The sequence below is a fragment of the Dermatophagoides farinae genome, chromosome 1, assembly GCF_024713945.1.
Source record: "Dermatophagoides farinae isolate YC_2012a chromosome 1, ASM2471394v1, whole genome shotgun sequence".
Classification (NCBI taxonomy): domain Eukaryota; kingdom Metazoa; phylum Arthropoda; class Arachnida; order Sarcoptiformes; family Pyroglyphidae; genus Dermatophagoides; species Dermatophagoides farinae.
The window spans coordinates 1,981,475-2,000,650 of NC_134677.1; the positions used below are offsets into that span (position 1 = coordinate 1,981,475).

Here is a 19,176-nt window from a genome sequence, read left to right on the forward strand (position 1 = left end):
GCACACACACACACACACACAGTGATTAGAGAAAATTGGGCCCAAAAAAAAAAAAGAAAATCCATACAGACAGCCATCCAAAGCATCATAATTATTTTAATTTATTTTTGAAACAATTCATTTTTTCAAAGAATTTCTTTTTTGTAAAAATGAATTCTATATCACATGATTCTCGATTCATGATTCAATTGGCTTTTCTGTTGTTAAATAATAAATTTTCCAGAATATTTAAATCAAGACAAATGGTATAGTATAGCAGACAGTTTAGCATATTATTCCTAGCAACAACAACAGCAACAGCAACACCGACAACGACAACGACATATGGTTTATGATTCCATCATGAAATACACAATAAATCTTCGTAACTGTTGATGTGTGCTGACCATTATTGTTGTCGTCATCATCGTCGATTGTTCTGGAAACCTAGAGACGATGATGATGATGAAAAAAAATGTGAAACAAAAATGATGGGGGTGAGAGAGAGAGAGAGAGAGAGAGGAAGGAAAAAATAAATGATCAACATTGGTGATGATCAACATCGACCAAATAATAATAAGTCTTGCCGCGTTTATCCAATCAATCAATCAATAATAATAATGAAAGAAAAAAAAACTGGACCGATAAGCTTCATCATCGTACTCTCGTCGTCGTGGTGGTTTATTGGTAAATATTGACTTGTGTGTGTGTGTGTGTGTGTATTGATTGAAATATCGACAATATATAATGTCGTCATCATTTGCCTGTAATTTTTTTTCTTGTTGTTGCTCAGTTTGTGTGTGTGTGTGTATGTATATTATCTCGAAAAAAAATAAACTAAAATATCCATAGAGAACCTAGACCGATTTTATATTGATAAAATCCAAAATCCAATCAATCGATTGTTGATGTTGTTGCATATTTTGTTGTCGTAATGGTCGACTTTGGCTCGAATCGACTTGATTTCATTTTTTTCTCCTTCTCTCTCTCTCTCTCTCTCTCTCTCTCTCTCGTCCTCCACACTTTTACTCTGTTGCTTCGCTGTTGTTTGCGATTTGTGTTCCAAACACAAACACAAACTTTGCCCTTCATCATTGGCAACAGAGACAGAGACAGATATAAAAAAAATAACATTGAAACCAAACCAGAGCAGTGAGAACAAAAAAAAAACGACTACAACAACAACCAGCGATTCATGACCAGATTTCAATATTATGGAAATTATTATTTAGTTAAATTAGCTATGATGAATATGAATAAATTAAATCGAGTTTTTTTTCTCTTTCTCTTGATTTACCGATCATTATTATTATTATTATTATTACCGCAACTAGAAACAAATTTATTCGGGCGAACATAAATGACGATGAAAGGAATGAAAAATTTGTTTTTCGTTTTTCGCTCCATGTTAAATTGTCCTCACGTCAATTTTGGTTTTCAGTTTAACTTTGGTCAAATTCGAGATGATGATGATGATGATGATAATAGGCAGAGTCAATTTTCCTAATTGAATATTAAAATGTCGAGTCAAAATGCTGTTGTATTTTGAGGTGGATGAAATGCCCAGAAAAAAACCAAAATGTGAATGGATCATTTAATTTTTGAAACGGTTTTTTTTTCTACTTTCCATTCACCATCATCGATGGATAATCATCGATAATTGACTGGTCCAATTTTAATCGAGAGAGAGAGAGCGAGAGAGTAAAAACTCTTTTGAAATGTATGTTTGATGTATGCAGAAAAAAAAAATGAAATTTCCCAAACGGAAATTAAAAGTTTTGTTCATTGTTCATTACTACCACCATTTAGTGGATGAAAAAAAATGGATGACTACCAGGTGAGCAGACCAAATTTTGATTTCCGTTCACGTGCTATGCGATTTTGCATAAAAAAAGTCAGACTTTTTTGGATTAAACTTACATTTATATATAAAAAGATTGACTAACTAATATTGATTTTCATTTTGTAATCATTATTATTATTATCATTTCATAACATTCATAGGGTTTATTTTTTTGTCTGTGTCTCGTGTTATATAGTGGCCATATTTGCATTCAAAAATCATTAACCCTCACAGCATCGGGTCTTTTTATTTAAATAAAATTCATGTCGGCTAGAAGAATCATCATTTGTCACTAATCCGTTCTGTATCATGTGAATTCCTTGGATCATTAGTAGTGGGAAATCAAAAAAAAAAAAAAAAAAATTCAATCTACTGAAACCTAATATATGATGATGATAGCAATGAAAAAAACAAAAATCAATAATATTCGATGTTTATGATGATGACTAAGAATATATACACATTTTTATCGCCCAAAAAAAGGTGAATAACACACAGCCTTCGATTTCTGTCTAAATGGGCCTATCAAGGCAACAATAACAACAACAACCACCACCACCACCACCACCAATTTGTCATGGTTCGTCTCAAATGAATGACCCAATATAATATTGCTACTGTGTACACAACAAAGACACACAATTAACACTTGGGTTATTGTTGAAAACAGAAAAAAAACGTTTATTGTGTGTGTATGTGTGACACATAATACAATCATTTTTTTTTGCTTATAAAAAGCCGGACAATTATATGTGATAGGTTTGTTGTTCTCATCATCGTTATCCTCCTCCTTCTCCTTCTTATACCCGGGCAAAAAAAAACAAACGCTCCGGTCTACGATTAAAAGCGATATATTCATAAATCACCATCATCATCATTGATAATCATTGAACATCGACATTTTGTAATTGTAATATGGTTGACATTTGAAGTGAAAATTATTCCAACAATATGAACATTGATCGTTATTATTATGAAAGTTAAATACTAAATTGAAGAGCTAACAGCATCTGAGCATTGATCATCATCAACATGGTAAATTTCACGCCCGTAACGAATAAAATGTTTTGCAATGAATATTGGATCTGTGATCATTTTCTGTTATCCTAATTTATTATCACTATTAGATTTTTAATGATGAGAATTGTAGAATAATCCAAAGTTGTTGTTGTTCAATAAAAATCATTTTGGAACGATTCTTTATATATGATGATTATGGTCGTTTTATAAGTCATGTGTGTGTGTGTGTGTGTTAAGAGGATTAGTCATGTTTTTATGGTCCTAGAAAAAAAACAAAATCCTAATCTTTATAATCTTTCATGTTTTGATGGAAACACACACAGATACATATGTTTCATTAATGGATCAATTCAATAAATTCATAAATTCAATTTTTTTTTTCATCCAGTGATTGAATGAATGAATGAATGGGGCGAAAAATGTTTCCGAAAACTATTTTCCGTAATTTTTTCGATTTTTTTATATTCGGGTGTTTCACACACACACACACACACACAAGGTTTCTTGTCATTGAAAGCTAATGAATCGATTTCGTGTTGTGAGTGTGTGTGTTTGATACATGGAAAATAAATTAGATTTCAATTTGAAAACAATCAGCTAGGCAGATAATAACAACAACGTATCTACTTTTGTGTGTGTGTGTTGGAACAAATCGGAAATTACGGTCGGTAAATAATGAACGGATATGAATCAATGAAACAATTCATAGTGTGACGTTTTAGTAACGTTTCATTTATCGGAAATAAGATGTCAGAATTCAATAAGATCGATCGTTTTTTTTCATTCTTCTCTCATTTTACCGTTAAAAAGTAAGGTAAAGTTTCAATCAGAGAAAGAGAAAAAAATCAATCGATTCGATAGATACCTAGATTACCTTAGTAATAGTGCTTAATAATTGAATTCAAGCACGCGATTCAGGAATATTTTTATTATTATTGTTGTTGTTGTTGTTGTTATTTTTGGGTTCAACCAAATGCCCAAATATGCAGTGAATTACAAAAATGTTTTATAATTCAAGTCTTTTTTTTCGTGAAAATTCATCTTGTTTTCTAAACATTACATAACTCGCTCTCTTTTTATCTCACCGAAAAAAAGTGGTGACCAATTTTCAAATTTCAAATTGCCAGTTAAAAATAAAAATCGATCGATTCCAATCACTAGAGCAAGAAGAAAAATTTCTTAAAGTCAATTGTGAATAAAGGTAAATTGAGAGAAAAAAGAAAACTAAAAATTCTTTCTTTTCTTGATCCAAAAAAAAACGATGAAAACCCCGATGAAAATGCCCTGAAGCTTTTAATGTTTTTTTCTGGCCATCACAAATGTGTCACTATAAAATTGTGAATATAAAAAGCAAAAAAGATCATTCATCCATGATGATATTTGGCACCGCGCAGTCTACTATGACCAACCAAAGACGAAAGGCCAACGACCAATCGATTGCTGCTGCTGCTGCTGCTGTTGTTGTTGTAGCAAATATACATAACAACAACAATCGAAATACCAAACATACCAAAAAAAAGGAAAAATAACAGCAAAATATATAGGAGTGAGAATCATCACACAAATGACAATGAAAATGAAATGCAAGCATGATCGATATTTAAAAATTTCACCTGAGTTTTCAAACCATTCATTCTCATTCTTTTTCGAAACGTTAGAATCACCATCACCACCACCACCACCTTCACCTTTGGAATAAATATCAATATCAGGTTCTTTTTCTCTATATATATGACCCTATTGTATTATTTAATAGAATAGAAATGATCTAATTGAAGTGTAATCGATATATTGAATCAGAAAGATTTTTCTTTTTTTTTCTTCTTTGATATATACGGTTAGATTTTTCTTTTTCATTCCATTGTTATTGGTATTTATATATCGATACAGGTTCGAGAGTGTGCCAAGTGTCTCTCTCTCTCTCTCTTTTACTCACTCATTCAATGTAAATGATGGCCCGAAATAAAATTTTTGACTTTCGGTGTTTCATGTAGATTCACACTTCAAAATTTTTTTTTCTTGTTGTTGTCAATTTTCTCTTAATTCGCAGGTGTTCGATTCGATAATGTGTGTGTGTGTGTGTATGCTGGTGTGCAATTTATCCTTAAATCAATAAAGAGAGAGAGAGAGAGTGAAAGAGAATTTCTTTCGTTTGCCGCACTTTTTTTTCCAACTTTCCACTTTTTATTTCTAATATTTATTTTTTAATAAGCGAATAATTTGTTAACGTATTCGGCTTTTTCTGGTTTTGGATTTTTGGTACTTTTTTCTTTCATTTACCTTTTTTTTCCTACAAGAAAAAAAATAACTAGAAGAAAGCAGAGAGCAGAAAAATTTATACCATATTATGTGTTTGTAGATCAACAAAAAGTATCCATTTAATTTGTTAGACATATTTATAACATGCTTTTGAGACTTTTTTTTCATTTTTTTTTCTAAAAAAGTTTGTGTTAATCCAGTTATTATTGGCAACAACTACTACTACTAGAAAAGAATGAGAAATCCAATATATATTCTCTTTCTATTTTTGTGATTGTGGTGATTTGTGTTAATTTTTTTTTTGCCGACAAACATTGTCGGCAAATAAATAAAAAAAAAATCTTTTTCATTGACTATGAAAATAAACAAGAAATACATATTTTTTTTCTTGTTTTGTAAATTTTTTTTTTTTTTTTTTTGACAAATATGTTCAACATTAATAATCTGGTGGTCATTTGATAGAAAACGAAATAATCAATCGATCGATTGATAGATATTGAATCAAACAATAGCAAAAAAAAAACCTGTGTCCGAATATTGTATCGAATACAAATGTATTTCTGCGTGTGTGTGTGTGTGTGTGTGTTTGATTTCAGTTCATTGGATTTCTAGTTTCATTTTTTTTGTCACTTTATTTTGTATACGTGATCATAATACACAAGTAATGTATGAAAAAAAAACAATCAGCAGTAGAAAATTTCTAACTGTATGTAATTTGAATGATGATGATTTTTTTTTGGATGTTTCAAAAGAAACAAGTGTCACAATCGTCACAATTGATTGTGTTGATGATGAAAATCAATTGACATTTTTTTTCGAAAGTTTTCTTTCATCTGATGTCAATGAATAATCAGTAACCAGAAGCAAAAAAAAATCATTCTATTTTCATTTTTAGATACAAATTGAAACAGAAAAAAGATAATGATAATAAAGATGTCAAATCACGGTTATGGTCGAGTCAAATATGGCAAGCAGCAGCAGCAGCAGCAGCATACGGACCACATTCTTTGCCATGTTTTGGATCCCCTTTTTTGGGTTTTCACCCTGCTACGTTTTTTTTTGTTTTGTTTTGTTTTCCATACGGTTTTATATAATGATAATAGACACATATACTACCATTTTTATATATTTACACACACACACACACACACGTGAAACAATTGACAAGTTATGTGTTTTTGCACATGTATACTTAATCCCCATATATAACAATCATGATGATGATGATGATGATGATGAGCTTGTCGCTTTATAAATGTAATAGTAGTTTATGAGTAACCGTTATACGCGATCATCAACATCAATAACTAAAGCTAAAAAAGTAAATGATTCGGAATTCATAGTGGGTTCTTTACTTTTCTTTAGTTGTTGTTTCAGCAAAACAGCTGCGCAAATCGACTATGTTTTTTATTTTTTGAAACAAGAATTTTTTTTTTATTTATTTATTCTATACAAATATTTTGTTCATTTAATGTGAATGCTGTTGTTGATTTTGAAATTAATATTTTTTTTTTTGCCAGATCCAAAATGATTCACAAATCAAATGAAAGTATTATGATCAAGTTCCTGTTGTTGTCGTTGTTATTGTTGTTGGTTGGTTGTTTATTTTTCTTCTTCTCTCTCTCTGTCTTTTTCCGTTTTTGTGCATATATGTAAGAATCGATTCTGTACACGCAAGATTGAATGAATAAACTACTAAATGATTAGATTGTATTTTTGTATTTGTGTGAGTATGTGTGTGTGTGTGTGTGTTTGTTAGGTATCATTAATCATAATAAAAAAAGGGTATATTATCCACACACACACACACACCCGAAATAATATCCGTATGCATGATACGGTTAATATTAATGATAACGATGATGATGGGTGGTGGTGGTGGTGGTAGTGATGGTATATTTTCTTCAAAATTACCAAACAAACAAATAAACATAGAACAGTGACGAAATTTATATAAACACGCGTTCATCGCATCATCAACACACACACACACACATGGATGATTTGTATTTTTCATTCATTTCTCGTATTTGATGATTTTATTATTATTATGCAAACACACACACACACACATACAAAGATTGGAATTGACATCAAAGGTTTATTCAAATTTCAATAAACACAAAATCAAATGTGATTTACGATTGTTGTTGTTATTGGTGGCGGTTGTATTTGTGGAAAAAAAAATGAAAAGGAAACATAATGTTCAGATAAATGGTTCTCGAGGCGATTAAAAAAATTTTTTTTTTCACTCCAATAACAGTTTTTACATCCATTGTAATGATGGAAAAGAAAAACTTCATGAAAACTTTACTGATATCGATATTGAATAATAAACTGAAAATGATCATTTTTTTTTTGATCATTAAAAAAAAAGTTGATGATCATCAATTTGTGTGTCATTTGTTCCCAAGAAAAAAAAAGATAATTAACAGCAAATACCCGTAGGTTATAAAAGAAGTGTGTGTGTGTGTGTATGAAAATTAAATTGAATTGAATTTTATCGATTAAATTCATGGTATAAAACCACACACACACTTTCATTTAATGTCTATTCTGTATTTTGAATCAAAATAGAAATAAAATAGGAAGTTGATCCATTTACAGCAGCAACAACAACAACAACAAGATTGATCGATTTTTTTTTTTTTTGCTGTCGATCATTAGTAACGGTTCATTTCAGTAGAGAGAGAAAGAGAAAAAAAAATTTTCTGTCTGAAAATTGTTTAAAATTCTATAAACGAAATGACTATTATAGCAGTAATAATAGGGAGTGATGATTGTTCCATTTATTGAATGGATCATTTCATAATGCTTCTATAAATTGAAAAATTGATGCTAAAAAAACGCTACTTTAACTAAATTGATACTCTTTCTTTCATTGATGGTCAAGAATCAATACTTTTTTTCAACAAATCAAGTGTGTGTGTGTGTGTATTGAAACTTTTTTGGTCAATTTTTCATTATTAACCACAAGATTTATTTAAAAAAAAAATGTGGTCATTATCATCATCATGATCATCATCATCATCAGTTTAATTTTCATCGTTTCTATGTGTTAAACATATTGTTTTTTTTTTTTTTGGTACAGAAAAAAATAATAATAAAAACAGAAGAATTTCATTTCAATCAATGGTTCATCATCATCATCATCATCATTTAAACTTTATGGCGATGATGATGATGATGATGATGATAATACAATGCTTCATCATCCACATCATCAAAAGAAAGTCAAGACATACACACACACACGCCGTTTTCATGTCATTGATACAGAATATTCTTTTGTTCGAGCAGTAACAAAAAAAATGGTTATTCTTTTGATTCTTAAATAAATATATACATAACGTACTCACAAAGAACTTTATACAAAACACACAATAGATAGAGATTGGTGATATGCAATAGTTTTTTTTTCATCGTGTTCATCATCAATAATAACGAACATAAAAACTGTGACTGATCATCATCATCATCATTGTGATGACAATAGAGCATTCAAACAAAAGCTAAATTGGTTGCCGTTATAGAAAAGAAGACATTGAAACGACGTTATTTGTTATTGTCATTATTATTGTAGACAAGAAACAGAATCTTTTTCTTTTTTTCTGGAATAGTTTGTTTCTCTAGTTGTGTGTGTGTGTGTGTGTGTTCCAATGTCAAAAATACACAATATAATCATATAATATGGAAGTCAAGATAAAAACGTTTTCGATCCGGCATTCTTTTCAATATCATTTTTGTTTGTCTGTATTTTTTTTTATTTTTTTTTTTGAATAAAATACCAAACAATTCAATGATGATGATGATGATATTGATGCAGTTGATTTTTTTTTCTCTGTCGAATAAATCGTTTTTTTGATCATGATGATGATGATGATGATGATTATCCATTATTTGAAACGATTGTGGGTAAAATAGTGGGTTGAATTTTTTTTTTTTTTTTTGGTTGTTTGTGTGTGAAAAAGTTTTTTTTTTTTTTGATTATTGAAATGCCAATTCCGGTTGGTGGGTTAACACACAAGAGAATGAAAAAAAAATCTGTCATCAAAACTTTTTTTTTTGATTTGTTTTGAATTTTTTCGTTTTCAATTTTTTTTTGTGGTTGAAATGTATTAGTTCGTGTGTATGTGTTGGTCAGTTAAAATGCAAAAAAAAACAATGATTGGTGAATGGCATATCGAGGTCAATTTTTGAATAAAGACGATGTTGACAATGTCTCTCTAATCGTCATTGTCATTATCATCATTGTCGAATAGTTGTTGATTTGAATTTTGAAAATTTTGGAAAAAAAAATTCAATGAAAATTGAAATACTGAAAAGAACAAATAAAACGATTCGTTTTTTTTCTTGTTCGAATGTGTGAAAAAATAAGAATATGCTAGCAATGCCGTCTAGTGTTTGAATTTAATAGCCTGCAATTGTTTCACGTTCTGAAATGTAGATGGAGACATATACACTTTGTGTGTGAAATGTGAAATGGCGCGATATATTAAATTTCATTTCTTTCAATTTACTCCAATTTGAATTTCGATGATTTATTGAAGATTAAAAAAAATAAATATCATGATGACCTGATCATTTTCTCTAGTAGTGATGACATATGTTGACCATACATGTCATCCACACATATAATAATAATCTATTTCTGGACGAATTAAAAAAAAAATCAAATCAAAATTCTCATCGATAAAGATCAATATTTTTTAAAATATAGAAAAAAAATTAAATATGAAAAGAAAAAAACTCTTCTTCATTTTTCTCTTAATCCAATTTCAACATCAACAATCTGATTAGATGTTTATGTATGACCAAAAAAAAAAAAGAAAAAAATCTATTAACCACATTTGACACCGGACAACATGCAACAAGTTTTTTCATCGTCGTCGTCGTCGTCGTCGCCGTTGTTGTTGTTGTTAATCAAAAATATAAATATTCCATTGATCATTTTCAATGATAAAAATTTGTTGCAAAATTAATCAAGCAATTATGTTATCATCATCATCATGATCATCATTGAATCAATTTAAACATTTAGATTCTGAAAAAAAACTGTTACTCATTATTCATGTCTGAAAATGAAATTTTGAAAAATTTTTTTTATTATTAGATTACTATCATGATGATGATCATTATTATTTATTTCACTCAGTATTGAAAAAAAATGTCTAGAACAACAACAACAACAAAAAATGTTCAAATCAATATCTGCTGTCTAATTAAATGATTTTCATTTCATCATTTGGAATATATAGCACACACACACACACACAGGATAAATACATTTCCAGATTTGTATTTAAGTAAATTTAATATTCAATTAAAATGATAAACATCTCTCTCTCTCTCTCTCTTCTCTTTACGCTATTAATACGGTTCTGCTCATTTTGTTTGTTTGTTACTTTAAATTTATCGCTGACCAGAAAAAATGATTGAATTTTTTTTTTTTTTTTTTTTTGGTGACTAACTTGATAAAGTTTTTTTTTCTAGTGGTTGTTGAGGAAAAAAAGGTTAATTGAAAAATTTATGATCTAATTTACTATTTTGAAAAAAAAATTTAAAGTTTTTTTTTCAAATGTTCAAATAAAAAGAGAAAGAAAAAAGGATTGAATTACGCACACACACACACACACATGTGGAATTATCCGCTTATCAATTAAGTATTATTATTACTAATAAAATGAACAATTTGCGAAACTTTCAATAACAGAGCAACAGGGGTGATGTATTTGGAAAAGTTTTAGTGATCGATAATAATCAATAAAATGATTTCTGGCTATCATCTGGTTCATGTTGACCTATGTGACATTATAATATAATGTATTAGCAGTAATAGTAGACAAACCCCGAATATAAATTGTTGATGATGGGTCATAGTATTTAAAATGATATAATCACTGGACATCAACATATAATCATATTATATTTATTTATTTATTTTTCCATTTCGCTAGTAGGCCGTACTTATTAATCCGAATGTTCGGCCTTTTTTTTCGTATTTTCTTCATTGACAACAACAACAAAACAACTCTCTTTACTGTTTGTTTGTGTGTTTTTTGTTGAATTTTGTATACAAATGATTGCTGTGTGTGTGTGTGTGTTCTTCTTTTTCTCTTTTCAGGTAAATAAAATTTCAAGTATAATTAATAATAACAAAATTATATCATCCATCAAAATATCGCTGTGTGTGGACAAAAAAAAAACACACACACACACACATCGACAATATATGTGAATCTTCAGTTAGACAGGCATGCAGATACCATATTGTAACTAGGTGTGCATATCAAACCAATTTCATATTTTACAATTAATATAAATCGCTTTTCGCATTCGTCACTTATTTTTGATGATGATCATAATTACATGGATTCATTAATATCGACAACGAAAAAATTATCGTCATCATCATCATCGAAAACAACGACGGATAAGGATATTGATCAAAAACAAAAAATTTATTGCTCAAAGGAAACAATGAAAATTTCTAAATCTGAATCATGGCTTGAAAATGATTTACATTCCAATCATATTATGGATCTTATGATGCCATTTTTATTTTCCAATAATCCACAACATCACGATCATCACCATCATCATCATTTAAATGATTCTCTACCTACACCATCGATTAGTTCTCATTCACATCGAACAACAACCAATTTCAGTATTGAATCCATTTTAAATTGGACAAAATCAAATGAAGAAAATCAAAAATCTGAATCATATCGATCTCAATTATCAAATAATTATCATAATTTATATAATAATCAATCAAAATTGCTCAATGATAATGGAAATGTTGATTTGAAAGAACCTTTGTATAATTTTTTCCGATATTATTCTGTTGAAGAAAAAAGTGAGTTTTGATCAATTTTTGAAACCATAATCATTTTTCAAATATTTTTCTCCCCCATTGAAAAACAAAGATGAAAAACATTTGAAACCTGTCGATTTTACTATGGCAGCAAAACCAACAACATCAGAACCGATAATATCTGACAATTCTGATGGTGGTGGTGGAAAAATTTCATTCACAGCATCTACATCATCATCATCGTTGATGAAACGACGACCAATAAATCGTGGACCACGTATTCCATTCACACCGAATCAGGTCCAAGAATTGGAGAATAAATTCAACAAAACACAATATTTAAGCAGTATGGAAGTGAATCAATTGGCTAAACATCTTAATCTAAGCGATACAAGAGTAAGTTGAAATTTTTTGTTTCTTTCATCTTCTGAATGTCTATTTGTCACATCGATTCTATAATTAGTTCGTATACTCACTGTAAACACACAGACTGTACACACAGGTATAATAAATTAGCTTTGATGTGTTCCACATTATGAAATTAGTCTTAATTACTCGAAAATTGAGATTATTATTAAATTGTTTTCATCATTTGTGTGTGTGTGTGTGTGTGTTTGTGTCATATATCGTTTTTTTCCCATGATTAGTTATGCGTCCATTTTTTTCTTGTCCAAGTTTTCGATTTTAGTATTAGTATATCAAATCAGCTGAACAAACATACAAACAGACAGACAAACATGATTCTGTCGAATTGACCGTCAATGACAATTGAATTAATTTAATGCCATAATCCAGTGTTTTTTATCCGCGAATAATAATAAACGAAATGTGAACAATGTGTACATTTTCATCAATCCCGTTCATCATCATCATCATCATTATAATAATAATGGTTAATTAAAGATTGGGATTTTCTTTTCTTTTTTTTTGTTCTGACCAATCATTAATTCAATGATAATTATCGTTGTATGTTTTCGTCAATATATACAAAAGAGGATTATGTGTATGAAAAAAAAATTTGGCTACAAATTAACCTTGTCCATTTGTCGTCGGTTGCGGCTTTTTTTTCTATTTGCTGGTCATATGGCTGATTAGTATTTTTTTCTGTATTTTCGCATTCAAACAAACAAAATAAAGTTATCAAAATTGTCCACTGTCGATAACAAATGATTTTTAAATTTGATAAAAAAAAATAAAATAAACTTTTAGTAAGTTGCAATGTTTGTTTTTTTTTCTCTAGTCGCAAATAAAGTGAGATAAATCAACCATCATTTAATCCTTTAATGAACCAAAATGGTAGAAAAAAACGAAAGCAAAAGCAGCCGACAAGCAGCAATATTTTTACTGGGCCGGTTTTTTTTTGTTTGTTTGTTTGTTGATCTTCAATGTCAATTATATTACAATTATTTTTTTTGTAATGATCGATTACAAATAATAGACACGCACACACAATACGGGATAATTTTTTTTTTATCTGGTTCATTTTTTTTGGTTGCTATCGAAATATTGCTTTGGTCCGGTAGTAAATATGCGTTTCATGTGTTGACAATAAGTCTTTCTCGTTCTCTTTGACTGTCTGTCTGTGGCCACATTATTGGTGAAAATAATAATAATCGATTTACATGATATTGATTACTGAACTTATTGTTATTATTATCAAAAAAAAAAAAAAAATTGGAATTCAACATGAACAAAAAAAATGCTAGACAATAGAGGTAGTATATACAGAGTTTAATAATTGATGATTGTCAAATGAAAAAAAAACATATAGATCCGGATCGGATGATGATTATTCAATTTCAATAGCCTCGGCAACCAAAACAGTAGTGTTGTATTTGTTGTACCTTTGACTATGGTTTCTTTTTTTTTCATTTGTGATTGACATTAATACATCGGATCACCCGAACGGTATAGGGTCGGTAGCCGTCAATCATCTGGTTTGCAATACAAACCACAATAACAACAACAACAACAACAACAACGAAAAATTGATTTGATCTGATCCATTTTTTTTCCTCGTGGATTGATGATAAGAGTCGTTTGTCTTTCTTTGTTTGCCCGCTCTTTTTTTTCATCATATCTCCCAAACAACTAATCACAAAGAAAAATACAAAGATTTTTCGATAAATTAAATTGAATTTTTTTTTTTCATTTCGATTCAAAAAATATGTCTTTTTTCTGCATCATATGAATGAATATCGATTTTCATTTTTCATTTTTCATTTTATTATGTCATTTGTATTGGTTTGTTTAAATGAGGTGAATGGAAATGAAATTAAAATTCATCAATATTGATGTGATTGATTTCATTGAACATTTGTATTATGTTCAATTCAATTATTATTATTTTCTTGCCCATTTATCATCATCATTACCATCATCATCGCCACCAGTACCATGACCATGATCATTATGTTCATCATTATTATCATATCCATGTTCATCATCTTCATTTCCATGATGATGATGATGATGTGGATGATTATGATGATGATGAGAATGTTCATCTTCATCACCTTCTCCATGTCCATGTCCATGACCATGATTATGTTGATACGGATTAGCTCTTACATGATGATGATATCCTTGAGGACCATTTCCATAAGAACCATAATGACGAGGTGTAAATAGACCACGTAAATATCGAGCATATCTTCTTATTCCTATTTTATATTACAATCAAAAGGAAAAAAATGATAGGATTTTAAAACCAAAAAAAAAATCATTCAAAAATCACAATTACCACTATCACCATATGGATATGGATAATTAGCGTTGACCATCATAACGATAGTGGCCATTATTAATGTTGTTAATAAAAAGAATGATGAAATATTCATATTTTCACGCAATTTTTTTTTGGGGAGGCAAAAACAAACAAAAATCTCGATCAGATCAATATCAAACGGATTGAATCAGTTTTTATACTCCATAGGTTTGTTTGTGATTGAGAAATTAAAATTTTTCATCGAAAAATAGAAAATAATTTTATCTGTTGAAAAAAAACGAAATCTAAATCTGTCAATCAATCAATCAGTAAATCATTGATATTCGAAATATTTGTTTTTGGTTGACATTGAAATATTACGACATTTAAATATTTTTGTGTGTTTGTACAAATGATATTTGTCATCATTCAACTTTTCACCTGAATAAATGAATGAAAAAAATTGTTCCATGACATTGATCATGAGCCCATTTTTTTTTTGATTTTATTTTGGTTGTTCATGTTCTATTTTATTCTTTTTCTTGTTCCAAAATGGAAATCATTGAAAATTCTTTTAAAAAATAATTTTACCAAGATGACAACAAATTCTATCAACTAAACAAAACTTCACACACTGTAAACATTGTTGACATTTTAAAAAAAATGATTAATTAATTAAGAAATCTATCTTTTTCTTAAATCTAAATTTTTTTTTCAAATTGAAAATCAGAAGCCAAACAATTTATCTATTTATCTAACTACTGGTTTTGTTTTTTTTGTTTTGATGATGAAAGATGAATGACTTTTAGATGATGATGGAATTGTATGAAAAATAGAAGATTGATTAATTTACAGACAAGTACTCTCTCCATATTTAATGTGATTATAGTAGAATAATGATGATGATGATCATCATCATCATGATGATCATTACAGATTTTTAATTCATCTGATCACATCACCAGTGTGTGTGTTGATAAATCATTTTTTTGCTTTATAAAAGGTGATTATGGGCCATGCCTATAGGTTTGTCCAATATATGTACGTGTGTCCAGCAATGTATGTGTGTGTGTGTGTGTGTGTGTTCTTTATTATCATGGTCAAGATTGAATGAATGTCATCGTTGTCGTCGACGATTTTTTTTTCTTTCTTTCTTCGTTCGTAATCGATAAGATAAAAACAAACGAAACACAAACACACACAAACAACCAAAAATTTTCATTGGAGGAAGTTCATAATATTTAACAGAAAAAAATAATGTTGGATGATCATCATCATCATCATTATCATCTAACATCAACTTTGAATTCGTTGTCGGTTATCGGTGACACTAAAATAATCCATCATCACAATTATCGCGTCAATCATAATTGTCATATTTTTCTTTTTGCTTCATCGTTGTTTGAATGGTAGCAACCACACACTGAATACCTGGCCTTTATTCAATTCAATTTTTATGCTATGCAATAAGGACTTTTCAATTGTGTCAGACAATTTTTTTCAAATTCCAAATTTCAAAAAAAAAATTTCGATATGAATCTCGTATTTGAATGTCAGGCTATAGTCAAAACATAATTTGGTCAAATCAATCATACATTAATCCCACACACGAACTCGTGAATAAATATATCGAATTGAAAGTTTCTGAATCATGAAATATTTGAATGTATTTGAACAGATTATCAAAATAAAATAAAGGATAAAGGATTTGGATTGGATTCAAACTCATTTTTTAATTGACAATTAAATGATGATTAAATCATGGATACCAACAAACACACACACACACACACACAAAGACCTTGGTCACAATGAATGAAAGAAATTGTTTTCCATGAAATTAAAAATCATTAATTTTGTTGTCATTGTGGTTAACAGGTGGCGATAGCTTTTCATAGAAGAATTGGTCATATCAGATTTCTTTTTTCTCTCTTTTACAGAAAAAGAATGATGATGGTAATGAAATTTAGCCATGAGAGACAGTGTCAAATACTTATTTACAATGATCATTCATCATTTATTGTCATAAAATAAACGAGATTTATTTCTTATCTACGAATGGAAAAGCAACCAAAAAAAAAATTATCAATATTTCTATCTATTTATTCATTTATTTTTTTTAGGTAAGAATTTGGTTTCAAAATCGTCGAGCCAGAGAAAAACGTGAACAACATCAACATCAACAACATCAAAATGGTCACCATCAACTAGATAATAATCATCATCGATCGGAAAATATTGATTTTAATAATGACAAAATCAAATATAATGATCCTATTTCATGTGAATCGTCACCAATACGAATATCAAATTTTGATGGAAACGAAGATGATGATGATGATGATCCAACCTGTTGTACTTTGTACACAATGATTGATGATGATAATCATTCATCGACATCCGTATCATCTACTTCTGATAATAATCTAATTGATAAAGATTTACCATCATCATCATCATCATCATCATCGTCATTACAATGATCATAAATTTTTTCTTTTGTTTCAATAGCGAATTTTTATTTTTATTTTCCCTTTAATTCCAATCAAATTTGATATACAATATGAAATATTATTTATCATTTTTTTTTGTAAGATTAATTATTTCGAAAATTGAATTAATTTAATTTTTATCCCCTGCACTCAATAATTTATTGTTTTCAACGTTTCTTCAACGATTTTATGTGGATCTTCTTCTACGTGTTGATTTTTGATTTTCGATTGCGGTACTTCATATACACCATGATTAAATAATGGATGTGTAGGATAAGATGGTGGTTCCGTTGTTGGCCGATATGGTGGTCGTGGCCATGGTCTTTTGTTTTTATGTGATGGTGGTTCAACCATATCAGGTCGTGTTGAACGTAATGGCATTACGTTGGCAGAAAATTCACCTTTTACATTACCAGGTGGCCAAAAATTGGCAACTATCAAAGTTTTATAATTCTGTGGTGTTTCAAATTCAATTTTCACACAGGTCGCTTCACGTGATCCACGCCATACTAGTTGTGTGAAACCACCGGTTCGTGCTGAGAATCTTGGTTCACTATAATCATAATGACGTTCCTCATCATACCAAGTGTTGATTGCTTCTTCAACCGCACGATAACGTTTAGGATCTAAACATCATCAACAGTAACAAATGTTTGAATTGATAATCAAATGATTAAATTTCAATATTTACCATAATACCAGAAAAAACTCTCGCCAAATGCATATGGACCTTTAACGATTTCTCGTTTTCCTTCGGCAATATCACTTAAAATGCTCCAAGCACGATCAATTGTATATTGTGTAAACTATTAATAAGAATTCGATTCATTTTAAATTTTTGCCAATAATATTTGTAACTTACATTATCACCCAACACTAATGGTGGAGTATTTTCATGCCACAAACGTTTACGATTCATTGCATCTAAACATCTGTATTGAAAATCGGCATCATATAATATTCGTATATTACGTCCTAAGAATGAAAAATTGAATTAAATCGATTCATATCAAATGTAATTAAATGCATCACTTACTGTGTTTGTATGGACCCATAAAACGATCTAGCAAAGTGGCTTGTTCCGCTGTGATAACTACTTGTGGCACTTGATCACCACTTGGTTGTGGTGGTGCTTGAATCGATACTGCTGGTGCTGATTGAGCTGGTATTGATTGAATTTCTGGTACCGATAATGATGGCGATGCTGATGTTGATGGCGATGATACCGGAACCGTTGGTGTTGAAGATGTTGGTAATCGTGTTGGCAAAACAATCGTAGTCGTTGAGACCGATGGTATTGGACGAACACGATTCAGAACTGAAGAATTTGCCGGTATCGATGGTAATGGATTCGGTTTTTTTGCCGACACAACCGCGACCAAAATTGTTGCCAACGAAATCGATATTTTTATCGAAGTCATCTTTAAGCTATATTTTGTCGAGATCATAATACATTAATGGATTCTATTCCACAAATATCTCATGTTTTTATACTGAAAACCTCTTGCAAAGTACAAAGAACTTGAAGTTCAACTTTCGGTGTAAGAAAAAAAAGTGCACTTAAAAATTCAAGTGAAAATGATTATAATACTGGTTTTAGATGTCTATGGAATTCATCCGAGTTTTTTTTTAAAAAAAAACAGGAAAAACCGTCATTCCATTAATCAAGTTTTTTTTGTAGTCTTCATTTAAATTGGATTCCATAATTCTCATTAATTGATGAATACCATATCATTACGGCAAAAAAAAAAAAATAAAAAACAAATCAAAGGGTTAAAAAACCAATTTATCTAATCAAGGACATGACCTTTGATCTTTTTTTTTTGTTTTTGGTTCCAAATTATACAATGTACAAGGTTCGTCGATCTCGTCAACCAAAAAAAAAGACGGAAAAAAACTAGCCAGAACCTCATCGATTAATTTTTTTTTTCATCGAAATATTAAATACCGCATCAGATAGAAAAAAAAGTGAAACGACAATTTATCTTTCAAATTTTCTTCATTTGAAATTGAAAAACTTGTTTTCAAAAATCGTTATCGTTTTTTTTTAAAAAAA

The 19,176-nt window shown here is 29.5% G+C and overlaps 3 protein-coding genes across 3 annotated transcripts; 1 reads left to right on the forward strand and 2 right to left on the reverse strand.

The window, feature by feature from the left end:
- The first annotated feature begins 12,264 nt into the window (after window positions 1-12,264).
- On the forward strand, window positions 12,265-17,118 carry LOC142597421 (uncharacterized). Its single transcript, XM_075729652.1, has 2 exons — window positions 12,265-12,317; window positions 16,752-17,118. Exons 1-2 carry the CDS (start codon window positions 12,270-12,272, stop codon window positions 17,109-17,111), a joined length of 408 nt encoding a protein of 135 aa, XP_075585767.1. The 5' UTR covers window positions 12,265-12,269; the 3' UTR covers window positions 17,112-17,118.
- Window positions 14,172-14,797, reverse strand: LOC142597490 (uncharacterized). The gene is made up of 2 exons (XM_075730649.1): window positions 14,665-14,797; window positions 14,172-14,584 (listed from the first exon to the last, which is right to left on the reverse strand). The coding sequence occupies exons 1-2, from the start codon at window positions 14,759-14,761 to the stop codon at window positions 14,265-14,267; spliced, it is 417 nt and encodes a 138-aa protein (XP_075586764.1). The 5' UTR covers window positions 14,762-14,797; the 3' UTR covers window positions 14,172-14,264.
- On the reverse strand, window positions 17,119-18,633 carry LOC124491393 (uncharacterized). Its single transcript, XM_047054025.2, has 4 exons — window positions 18,157-18,633; window positions 17,983-18,095; window positions 17,812-17,926; window positions 17,119-17,746 (listed from the first exon to the last, which is right to left on the reverse strand). Exons 1-4 carry the CDS (start codon window positions 18,566-18,568, stop codon window positions 17,271-17,273), a joined length of 1,116 nt encoding a protein of 371 aa, XP_046909981.1. The 5' UTR covers window positions 18,569-18,633; the 3' UTR covers window positions 17,119-17,270.
- Between the last annotated feature and the right edge of the window lie 543 nt (window positions 18,634-19,176).

Excerpts from the sequence above, each read along its gene's own strand:
- LOC142597421 (XM_075729652.1), top strand. The coding sequence starts at position 12,270 with ATGGAAGTGAATCAATTGGCTAAACATCTTAATCTAAGCGATACAAGA. Across the intron at positions 12,318-16,751 it reads TTAATCTAAGCGATACAAGA|GTAAGAATTTGGTTTCAAAA; the intron begins GTAAGTTGAAAT and ends TATTTTTTTTAG.
- LOC142597490 (XM_075730649.1), bottom strand. The coding sequence starts at position 14,761 with ATGAATATTTCATCATTCTTTTTATTAACAACATTAATAATGGCCACT. Across the intron at positions 14,585-14,664 it reads ATATCCATATGGTGATAGTG|GAATAAGAAGATATGCTCGA; the intron begins GTAATTGTGATT and ends AATATAAAATAG.
- LOC124491393 (XM_047054025.2), bottom strand. The coding sequence starts at position 18,568 with ATGATCTCGACAAAATATAGCTTAAAGATGACTTCGATAAAAATATCG. Across the intron at positions 17,927-17,982 it reads CATTAGTGTTGGGTGATAAT|TTTACACAATATACAATTGA; the intron begins GTAAGTTACAAA and ends TCTTATTAATAG. Across the intron at positions 17,747-17,811 it reads GAGTTTTTTCTGGTATTATG|ATCCTAAACGTTATCGTGCG; the intron begins GTAAATATTGAA and ends GATGATGTTTAG.